At 26.0% G+C, this 12,967-nt stretch overlaps 1 protein-coding gene across 1 annotated transcript in view; it reads left to right on the forward strand.

Moving 5' to 3' along the window:
* Positions 1-11,855, forward strand: part of LOC122851807 (LIM/homeobox protein Lhx3-like) — a 77,757-nt gene extending 65,902 nt beyond the window's left edge. Inside the window, exons 4-5 of the mRNA XM_044151272.1 lie at positions 8,489-8,632; positions 9,106-11,855. Of these exons, the coding sequence (XP_044007207.1) occupies positions 8,489-8,632; positions 9,106-9,265 (304 nt within the window). The 3' untranslated portion in view covers positions 9,266-11,855. The remainder of the gene's footprint in view (positions 1-8,488; positions 8,633-9,105) is intronic.
* Positions 11,856-12,967: the final 1,112 nt, after the last annotated feature.

Raw genomic sequence — 12,967 nt, forward strand, 5'->3', positions numbered from 1 at the left:
TTAACTATATAATATTAAAAAAAAAAATTCAAATAATAAAAAGACTTGTGGAAAAATGCAAGTTTAACGGTAACTGAATATAATCATTTTGGTATCTAAGAAGCAAGTTTAGATACACAAACTGAGTATATTTAAACGTGCTTATTATCATATAAATACAAGTTGGACGTTCAATTTACGCGCACTATAGAGTCATTTTTTTTTTGCTTCATCTTTTTGCAAGAAACCCTTTTTTTCTATTAGATCCATTCTATCTTTCAGCTCATATAAATTTTTTTGTTTTCTTTCTATTGGCTTTTTTACATTGCTCTCGACTGTATACTGCAATATATTAAGCGGCCGACTGCATGCCGTTCTTCCCATTACACGAGTTACAAAAGTTATTATTGTTATTACCGTATCGTTTAGAAAGTTTTGTTGGCCGCACGATGGATACACTAGCTCTACAACAATCTCCTATCCACCCTATATTTACTCCCTCATCTTTTCTGTCCACCTCTTTATTCGCTCTTCTTTTTCCTGACAAATCCCAAGGATTCAACCGCTCACAGTTGCTCCAGACAATTTCACCGACCAGTCGAGACAAGGACTTTAACAGCAGCAATATCAGTCAATTTATATTTTTTTTTTCTCTTCTTTAACCCACATAATATCCATTTAATAGATGCTTTTTTAATTTAATTATATAAAACGATTGAAATATTTTAAATGGAAAAAATAAATTAGAAAAAAAAAAAGAAAGCACATGGAATTTACACAATAACCAAGTATCAATTTAATTTGTCGATGAAAGTATGTTCATTCCGAAATTGTCTTCTTATTTTCATTCTTTTTATTCCTCTAGTTTTTTTTTTTTTTTTTTTCATGTTATTTGTACAAAGTAAAAACAGAAAGATTACGAGACTCTCGCTTTATCTTGTCATGTTGTTTTGTTTGTTGTTTTTTTTTTTTTTTATTCATAAATGTAATTTTGACTTGCTGGATAACTTGCTATTCTATTTGCAAAAATACCTTGCTTTTATACTGTTGTTATCCTGAACTACCCTCATTCTCATACTAAATAAATGGATAACAAACTCACACAACCACCGACCATTGCAATCAATTCAGAGTATAATTTTCAGAAGCCAAAATCACTCTGTACAATAGTGATTTTTTCATTCTTTGATTGTTTTTCTTTTTTTATCTTTTTTGTCTATCTTCTTTGTCGCCCCGTGCCACGACACATTTACCACAAAATCCGAGAAACAATTCACTTAGGTAGGACACGCGACGATACGAAGAATGCGGAGTAAAGAGTAAAAAAAAAAAATGTATACAGTGATAGTAGACATTGAGAAAACCGCTCAAGAAAATTGCCTCAACTCAAACCCCTTAATAGTTGAACGATAAAAAACAAAATAAAAAAAAATACCCAGCTCATTTCTCACATCTTTTGGAGCTAGTTTATATATTGTAAAAGTCTGCTTGATGAAATTGCAAAGCTACCAAGTTTTAATTTGTCCTTGCGTGACGTGGATTACATTTATTTTGATTGACATCAATTGCTGAATCTATTTACGTATAAACTTTTTGATTTTTAAATAGTTTTTAAGTAAATTTAATGAACTAATATAACGATTGATTTTTTTTTTTTTTAATATAATGGATTTGTTTAAACGTCATTATCATTCGTGAAAAACGACACTCAATGCTCACGTACTTGCACCAGGGCATAATATAACATCGTTTCAGCTCGGTGAACATAATGTAATCCAGTGGCAGCCCACGTTCAAACTTTCTAAGGTGACGCCGGGGAATCACGTAGCAAATTAAAGTTGGACCTCATCCTGAAAGTGGATAGTATAGTGGAAAGAGGGTGAGAAAAGTTAAGAGGGGAGGTAGTTATATCAAACTGAAATTCGAATTTATATCATAGAACGTTATTTCAAATATTATTATATACACCAACCAACAAGTATAACAATTCATGATTCATACTGCATTTTGCTTTAAAATAAATAAATATAAATTCATCTTGGAATGCTCTATAACCTTTGAACATTTCAAATATTTCGATATAAATTATTTAAATATAGCCCTGGAAGAAAAAATACAACAGCATAAAATTATATTAATAAATTTCCACAAGTACTTTTGTAGATAATACCTGGCAAAGAAAAATTTTGATTAAATAAATAACAAATTATATTCTTTCTTTTAAATAAAAATTTAATTTACATGCTTATAATTATAATTATATAGTGATTAATTTAAAAAAATAAAAAGTAATAAGATTTTAGAGTTATTTTATTATTATTGATGAATGAATGAATGAATTTTTGTTTTTTTTAATATAAAAAAAAAAAGGTTGTATACATGATTTAAGCAATACTGTGATGCTCAATCTTTCATCACTGATAAAAACCATGTAATTGTCGATGAAGAGTGTAAAAATAATAATTAGGTTTCGCCCAGGGTCAACCCCGAAACCCATTGAATATATATATTAAAAAATAAAAAGATGAAAAAAAAATATAATGAAAAAAAAAAAAAGAGTTTTTATCAGACAACAGCGCCATCGGGGATGTAAAAAAAATGAAAATATCTTGGTGCTCTACGAAGAATAATATAATTAAACTTATTGGCAATAACTAAAAAGGTGGGGGGAGAGAGAATGAGTATAATACTTGAGATGAAAAAGACAAAATGAAAAACAAAAGATAAAGACAAAGATACATTTAAAAAGAGAAAATATTAAAAAGAAGAACAAGCAAAAAGGCATCTCTGTTGAAAACTAATCAAGATATATTAATTGCAGTATACTTCACTTATATTGCTTTCCACAGGCTCTTTGCCTTGCGTCGAGTATTATTGCAAATCGCTAACGTCGGCTTGGCAGCGTTGTAATCACGCTGTGAGCCTTTTGTACACCTCTTTGTCTGACATTCAATTTTTTTATTTTTTTTGTTTCACTTGTTCAGCAATATAATAAAGACCGACATTGAAAAAAAAAACGCGTGTATCCATCAGGACACTTTTCGGTTTCCAAGAAATTATATTATTATTATTTTTTATTATTATTTTAAATATTAATTCGTACAATAATTTATCAGATATTAAATTGATTCAAGAAGAAAATTAAAAAATTAAATAACTTTTTTTTTTCTTCAATTTTTTAAAATATAATTATAAAATAATTTTTTTGTGTATATGTAATCGATAAGATGAAAAAATTCAATTTAATAATTATTATTTTTAATTATATCTTTTTAATCAAAAAGTATACAACGTATTTTGTTTTCAATTTAAATTAAAATTCTCAACTATTTTTATAAGTTTTATTGTTTTTTTTTTTTGGGTATATAATAATTATACTTGATATGTTACAAAACCAAGGTAAAAGATTTAATTTAACTTAATTAATCCATTTAAATTAGCTAGACTTTTATTTTTTTTTGTTTTATTTAAATACATGTATCACGTGACTCATTTAAATACAATGACTTGATGTAAATAAAAAAAGACAAGGTAGGCTCTAGTGCACACAAAAAAAAAAGTGCATAGTTTTTATTTTTTCAAATTATATTTACATAATAATTTTATATAAATAAATAAATATTTAAGTTTATTTTGAATGAAAATACTCTGTTAATTTAACACTGAGACTGAGTGAGTTAGTCTTCAACTGATCGATTCTCCAACGACACTCATACCCCTGAACATTCTCATTTGGCATTTGTGTTGGTGTTTTTGGTAGTTGGGGTAGACGAGGGGATGAGATTTGGATAGTACAGTATATTGGAAGAGTGAGGAGTTGAGGGGATGGAAACAAAGCATGCAATCAAAACGTTAATTACATTAAAATGAGTCGAAGACCAGCCCAATCAGGTTCTCTACTGATGGCAATGCGGCTGCTAAATCAGTCACGAAGAGATTTATCATCAAACAAATTGCTAGAATGTATTTGAATATTGTTAATTAACTATAAAGGTCATTTAAATAATTTTAATTCATTTTTTCATTTTCAAATTGCAATAAAATTTATAATATATATCTTTCATTTTAATTTTTCGAAATAAATCTTGCTTGCTTGTATATTGAGATGTTGAAAAATTAATCATGCACGCATTGAGTTGTTGAAAAAGGTGTGAAACAAACTCTTTAAAAATTGTAAAATATAATTTATTTATTTACATCTTCTTCGTCTTTTGTGTAAATGATAAATTAATTAATTATAATTTGTTTTTTTTTTTTTCTATTTTTTCATTTAATATAAGTTATTAAATATCAATGATTTTCATTAAATTTTTAAGACTTTTTGATGATCCAGCTGATATTGATTAATGAAAATTTTACTTATATCGAAAAAACTCATAAATATGTGAATTGTTCACATCTGCTGCTAACAATACACACACACGTATATAAATATTCACACTTATACATTTCTACTCTAAACCAATACTCGAGCAAACTTCTAATTTTAGGGCTGAAAGCTGCACTGTGATGTGTCCCGGGTATATATCCGGTAAAATTGCACTAGCCAGCTAATAGGAATTTTGATTGACTGAATTAAATGGTTATTGGAAATACCGGTGCCTCTTTAGATCGATCAGCTTTATTAAGTCTCGTGTGTTACCCTATTCGTAGAAACCATATATTAAAAAAAAAAAATCAAATTATATTAAAATAAAAAAATAAACAAAAATATAAAAGGATCAGAGACCTCCCAAGACGTTAAATCGTAGGATAATTTACCCTTTTTTAAAAAATAAAAACTATTAATATATATTTTTCAAAAAATATTAAAATAAAAAAAAAATGAAACAAGTCGAGGGCAATTTGTCGTTAAGTCGAAACTCATTTTCCACAACGCAGCACCTCATTACAAGACCGTTCAACTTCAATTTAACTTTTTGGTTGCGTTCAAGAAAATAAAATTAATAAAAATACTGTTTCCTTACCCCCTTAACCACCCACTCAATTTACCTCACCAACTTTATTTTTTTTTTTTTTTCATTCAGTATAAACATCAAACTATCGTAATAAATTGATGATGATGATATAAAGTTTTTTTAAAACTACATAATATATATAAAATAATAAATTAAAAGTTATATGCAGGTATATGAAGAATGAACAAGCTAATATTCTGATATGAGATACAAAGTTTGTAGTTTGATATTGTATATGTCAAACATGTATATTTTCAAGAACTTGTGTGTACGTATATATACGCATACACAATAATGAAATACATGCTTTCATTCACACAAGATTGTACATAGCCGTAGGCATACATGGCATGGCCTGCTAATGAGTTACTTCGCCACGTTCTTCATCCCTCTCTTTGAATCAACCTCACATTTTCCTCACCCTCTTACTGGTACACTATATCTTTTAACATTTTATATATATATCTCTTTTTCTCTTTCTATTTCTCGTCACCACTTTAATTGTCTAAAGCACAAATTGGGCAACTTTAATTAGCGTAATTATTTTCTGGCATCCTTCACATGGTCGAATACACATACCCTTATTTACTTTTCCAATTAAATTTCATAAAATAAATCACGAATATTATAAATTAAAATTAAATAATTAATATTGTATTTATAATATTACAAATACAAGTTTTTTTTTTATTACAATTCATAAGTAATTACTAATTAGTTAACTAAAGGGTCTTGCTAGTCAAATTAAATGAATATAGAACAGATGGTAGTTTTAGTAATTGCATACGACGATACCCGTTGCCCGAAAATTCAAAGTTTATCCATGTTCTTCTTCATCTTCTTGTCATAGAACTATATCCTCTCGTTACATATAAACTTTATTAATTTTTTATATACATTTTTCCAATTTCCTTGAGATTTTCAAGTATAACATTTGTTTTAGTATTTTTATTTTTACAATTTTTAAATCTTCTCATGATTTACAGCAACTGTACTTCATTTATAAATGTCCATTTGTTGATCGTTAAACTAGCGATTACATTTTATTTGATTAATTGAGTGATCTTTCGAAGCATAAAAATAAATGAGAAACTAAAAAAAAAAAATGAGAGAGAAAACTCACTGAGTATAAGAAGTTTTTATGTAATTGATCTCTTCACTTGACATTAACTTGTTTCTTTGATTATTTATTATTATTAATATTATTATTTTTATTATTATTATTATTGTTTTTGTTGTGTAATTATTAATTCTATGCACTGATTAAAATATAGTCATTAAATTAATTGAGTAACTGCCGAGGGACATGGAAAAACACAAATTGAAAAAAAAAAAATTAAAAATAAATTATTATGATAATGAGAATAATAATAATAATAATTAATTAATTAATTAATCAAAATAAATTTTTTCATTATAAATACTGTACAGCTTACTGTCACTTTTATAAAATCCATTTAATAATGAAAAAAAAAAAAGTTTTTAAATGGATATTATAAAAATTATTTTTATTTATAAACAGACATTATTATATGTCAGGTTCTATTTATGTGCTAATGATTATCTTTCGACACCTAATATAAAATAACAGCATGCTCTATTAACATTTCATTAATTGTATATATATCATTGAGATAAAAATAAATTATAAATTTTTTAAAAATACATTATTTTATATGAAAATACAACATTGTGTATTGTGTTTGAAAAAAAAAATTAAAAATGATAAAAGATATATATATGATAAATATAAAAATAAAAAATGTTATTAACGGAGCGAGAAAGAGAACAATGATTGCGTCCGGTTTAACCACGCAGGTAGCACGCGGATCTCGACGGATAAATTAGCAATTTAATTATAGAACTGTCAGACAGTGATTAAATTAATAACGAGGAACCGCGAATCCAATTGAGCCTCACCCCGACAAATTTTCTATCTCTCTTCAACACAAATACATATGTACTTGCATGTTTATATATATACATGCATACCTTTAATTTACTTTTCTCATTTGTCCTTTTCATTTGTTCGAATATTACGCATATACATAATATATGTTTATATATATTATATATAAAACGTTTAGTCATTTATTCATTACTACGATAAAACGTATAAAACATATTCATATTATTATACAGTTAATAGCCACATGTTTTACAGTATAATTTTAAACATTAACGTTTAAATTATTAAATAATATATAATACTTTTATTTTTGTTGAAAATTAAAATTATAAAATATTTAGCTTAAGAATGATTACATATTTTTAAATACCTTTATATTATTTAGTGTTTTTGTTTTACGTTTTTTTTGTTTTTTAACTTCAATTTGTTGATTTATTTATTATTATTATTTTCAACTGTTCAATATTGCAAGTACTTAATTGCTTTTTAAACATTCAGATCTACTTTATAATCCTTTGAGTTCAACATATATATGCCGCTTGTTTGCTTCAGCAAATATCAATTCTCCCATTAACGCGTAAATACAAATATTCTTTAAATTTTCAGTGTTTAATCTACTGCTACATAAAAATCTCTTTATGCCAATTTAAATTTTCTATGTTATTTAACTCGAAAGTCAATAAAAAACAAATTAAAAATTGTCTAAATATTTTAATTTTTAATATTTTTTTATAAATAAAATTTATTATAAAATACTCAAAATAATTAATTAAAAAATTACAGAATAAAAATGAGTAATTAAATATTTTTTTAAAAACCACATTAAGTATTTCAAATATTTTACTTGACATTATTTTTTCTCATTACCTTATTTTTTTATTTTTTTTTATGAGCTTATAAAGAAGGTTGATAATGATCGATCTTGCTCATTAAGCGTTCCCTCACTCATCACCCACTGCCTACAGCCCAAAAGAAAGTAAAAAAATAAAATAAAATAAATGAAAAAAAAAAAAACAAATCAGTACCTTTCCACGAAGCCGTGCAAATAAATAATTAACCCCCACTTTATTCTACATCTCTACATTCCCTATGTATTAAATGTATATATATAAAATTCCCTCTCATGAGAATGTACCTACCTTGATCCAGAAATGGTACGAGTCAAGTCAACTTGCGCGCAGCCAGAATCATGATAGCGGCACACAACTCTCACCGGTACCCTTTATCTTCAGTCTTACTGCCAATTAAAAGGTGCATTTACAACACCTTATTATATCTGGTTGTCTCGGTTAGTTTGGCTATCAAAACACTACTGAAACAGCAGGGGTGTGACTGTGATTCTTTGCATATAATAAAATATAATAATATAAAAATAAATTAATATAAAAATATGTACATATTTATATTTAAGTAATAATGATCAGATTGTAGATAGTAATATAAGTGATTATTTATATTTATTTAGATAAATATTTTATTTAGAAAGTTTAATGCATGTATATTGATAATAAAATTGTTGTAAATAAAAAAGTTATTATGGTTTCAATTTTATAAGATATTTAATCACTATATTCATTAAATTATTTGAAAGTTTTATGATATGTTATTTTAATAATTTTATATTTTTTATTTAATGTTTCAGACATTATGGTCAAAGTGGAGCATGTCATGCTTGTGGTCAACAAATACCACCACATGAGTATATAACAAAAGCGGGCAGTTATGTTTTTCATATAAAGTGTTTTAGTTGTATCAAATGTAACACCCCACTAACGCAAGGCGACAAGTAAGATATTCATTTAATATATGTATATTATTTTTTTTAATTAAAAATTTTATTTTTAAAATAAAAAAATAATGATGAAAAACTTAAAAGGAAAAAAATAAGTTGAAAATATATATATATATATTTTTTTTTTGTAATATACTTTGTTAAAACTAAATTATTATATATAAAATAAATGAAATTTAATTATAAAGAAAAAAATAAAACAATCATTATAACATGAAACAAAGAAAAATGATGAATTTTATTTTTATTTTTAAAAAATAATAATAATTTAAAAGCAAAATATTAATTGTATTTTTTATTTTTAGTAAATCTCGGTTATTTATTTAAATAAATTTTAAAAATTAAAAAAATTAAATGTAAATTCAAATTTTTATTTTAAATAAAAATAAAAAGTTGTTTAAAAAATGAAAAATTAAAAAAAAAAAAAAACAACAAAATAATGAATGTTGTTTTTAATATTTTTTCAGATATTGCTTGGTGGCAAATGGTCCAGTGTGTGAACAAGACTGGAATAAAATGTCAAAAGCATCAAATGTATCAGCGGGTGGTGCAGCAGTTGCTGTTGCTGGTAATGGTGGTGGTCCACGTAAAAATAAGGTTGGTCGTCCAAGAAGAAGTCGTGAATGAGGAGGTAACCCGGTCGGTCGACCGAAGAAGGCACAACCCACGACGCAATCAGTTGCGTCACCCGTCGCTCAATCATCAACGTCAATATCATCATCATCACCATCATCATCATTACCAGGTATTGGTGGTACATTATCAAATCAAATTGACGTTGTTGATGTGGGAGTCGGAGGGGATCCCTATTCGCCGCCGCCACCGGGTCATCAACACTATCACAATCCCCATCATCATCATCATCATCATCATCACCAGCAGCAGCAGCAACAGCATCAGCATCATCATCACCATCATCATCCTCAGATGGGAATGGGCCTTATTGGGCATCCACTTCAACATCCGTCACATTTGCAACAGCAACAACAACAACCTTATCAAGAATGGACACATTGGGGTGAACCCTGCGACTGAATTATTATTATTTTTTTATTTTTTTTTGTTGGTTTATTATTATTTTTTTTTAAATCATAATATACTTTATTTTGTTGATTAATGAAAAGGAAAAAAAAAACAATTAATAAACTCATAATTACACATGAAAAATTGACAATTAATATGTGCGTGTGTGTGATTGTGTGATTTTAAAATAAGCCAGTGCTGCGACAAAGTGTGACGTTGATGATGACAATTTTGAAGTGATATTCAATTAAAAAATAAAAGGTGCCACAATCAAACACTGCTGATGAGCGTGTGATTTATAATACTATTTTTATTTTTTATTTTTTTTTCTCTAAAACTTTACTACCAAAACTTAGTCTTGTACATTAAAACTTATTTGAGACCATTGTGCAACATTAAAGAAAAAAAAATTATATAGGTATATAAAATAATTTAAAATTTAGATTTCAATTCAGCTCATTTATTTTAATGAGCTGATTGATGAAATTTTATTTTTTAAATAAAGAAAGTAGTCGCATGCGATTGAACAACAATTCTTGATGCTTAAAATTATCCTTGCTCAAAACACGTTTGCTCATTTTGTCCTTTTTTTTTTTTTTTTTCTTTTATTATTATAAATACTTTATTTCATTTGTTGCATCTTTTTGTAAATTTAATTTCATTTTAACAAATGTAATTTAATAAATTTCAATTTTTGACTGTGAAATTATTCAATTGTATGAATGTAAAAATTAATATAATGTCAGATGTGGGGCCAGGTGTTTTTTTTTTTTTTTTTTAAATTACCAATCCAAATTAGATGTCAGAAATAAAAATTACACAAGTTGCATAGTAATATATATTTTTCCAATAATAATATTATTCGCAAAAATATTAAAGTGAGCATGGTAGAATAATAATAAAATAAAAAAGAAAAAAAAAAATTTAAGCACAAAAACAAAATATTAAATACTAAACAAAAAATAAAAATAAATAAATAAAAGTCAAATAAAATATTGAAGTGGTAAAAAAAAAAAAAAAAAAATGAGTGGAAAAAAAGAGAAACAAGAAGTCTCATTCAGTAAAATGAGAATAATGTTGGGACTCTTAGAAAATTATTTTTCTTTCAAAATCATCGGGCCTTTCGCTTGGGTGAGCGTAAAGAGTTGACGCCTAAGTTCGTTAGGCATCCCTTGTTTCCGCGACCGAGGCCGAGGTTAACGGTTACACTTTCATAAAATACCTCCTTTCCGCCCATCGGACTTTGCCCTTCATCATCTCATTCTTTTCTTCAACCCCTTGTTTCTTTAGCTATTTTTTTAATTCTTTTTTTTTTTATTTTTAATCCATATAATATATATATATTTTTTCTTTTTCTGGAAGTCGTTGTGAAGCTCAAACTCGTTTATTTTGACCGAGATATATTTACTTCTGTTAGTGAGAACCCTCACGGTTTTTAATTTTTCGACAGTCTCGTTATGACGCTTACCATTTGGCCCCCTCAACGCATAAACTCACTCGACCCACCTGTGTGTATTTGAGTCTAAACTACATTATTCTTTTTCCTTTTTTTTTTTTTTTTTTTACCTTTCATTATTATATATTGTACAACAAAACACCTCAAAGTTGCACTTTAAAGTTTATACTTTTGTCAAGAATATGTATATATACATTTTTTTTTTTTTTTTTTCGTCACCCTTATTCTGTAAGCAATAATGATGGATATTAGAGAAAAGAATTGTGCTTTCACGTGCGATAAAAAATATGAGAAAAGAAAATAATAAATATAAAAAAGAATAAAAATGTTGTGAATAAAAAAAAAATAAATAACACTGGACACAATGCAATCAGTACTTAACCATGACTTATTTTATTGCTCGGAATTTCTCGTTCTTTGTAAATTTATTTAATGAGACAATTGTAATTCTATTATGAAAAAAAAAAGACTCAAGTATAGTGAATAAGAAGTGATTGGAAATCAACTTGTTGAAAGAATAAAAAAATGAAGTTTTATATTTCAATGAAAAAAGAAAAACAGGGTCAACGAGAATCCGCAATAAAAAATAAAATTAATGTATAATTATAATGCGTCATGATATTTAATATCTCAGTATCGATGGATTACCTTGCAGTCTTTTAAATTAAAAACAAAAAAATTCAATTAAAACAGGAAATGATTAGCAAGTCAATGTCAAATCAAACCTCTTTCTATTAAAAGCTCAATAAGATTTAAAAAACCAACAAACAAATAAAATAATTAATTAAATTTCTTGAATGTAATTGTATCATAAATTATGCATTCTTTATTAAATTTTTGTCCTTGAAACGCTCCACATTACTTAATGACTTTAGTATAAATAAATAAGTAAGTAAATTAATAAATAAATGAAATTGTAAAAAAAATATCGTTGAAGATCACAAAAAGAGCAACAACATGATGTCAAACTTGCGTTATTAAATTAACTACGAATAATAATAAACAATATAAATATATATTTAAAAATTGTTTTATATATTCAAAGTCAAGAGATTAAAAAAAAAAAAATAAAAAGTTTGTTTAATTTATCAGTTTGCGCACTCGGCCTCCTCTGACTAACTAATCAAGTCACAATTGATGAGGAAATAACTGAAAATGAAAATGTAATTTAAACTTGTATATAGGTACATTTTGTATATTGTTAAAAATTTGTGTGATATAAATGGTTATTTACTATTAAATAAAAAAAAATAAAAAAAATAAAAAAAAAATCTAGCGACATCTTAAAATGATCTTGGTGACTGGAGTCACCAAAAATATATCTCAAAATCATTCATAACTGCCAGACAATCAAGTGTCTTTAAAATTTCCACAAAAAAAAAAGAAAATGTAATAATAAAAAATGAACAAATGAAAATTATTTTTGCATTTTATACAAATTATTTTAAAATTTATTTTTTATCATGAATTTTTTTTGTTTTTTTTTATTAATTTTACATTTATTATTCATAGACTAAATACTCGTTTGTCTGGCAGCATTGAAAGACTTGCAATCACGTAACATCCTCAGGATAATTATGAATCGAAATAATTGTTAATAAGAATTTAAGAAAATAAAAAAATTATGTAACAATCAACTAGATATATTCTTTAAATAAAAAAATGAGTAATTTTTTCCTGAGGATGATAAAAATAAATAAACAAAAAAAAATGAAATAAATAAATGAACAAATAAAAATAAATAAATAAATAAACCAATCGATTCGCGTTTAGTTAATTTTGTTATTTGATTTATCTCAACTTTAATGCCGATCATCGGGATCTCTAGTCGATCCTGATTTCTTGTAAAA

This window comes from Aphidius gifuensis, linkage group LG3, assembly GCF_014905175.1.
Source record: "Aphidius gifuensis isolate YNYX2018 linkage group LG3, ASM1490517v1, whole genome shotgun sequence".
Lineage (NCBI taxonomy): Eukaryota > Metazoa > Arthropoda > Insecta > Hymenoptera > Braconidae > Aphidius > Aphidius gifuensis.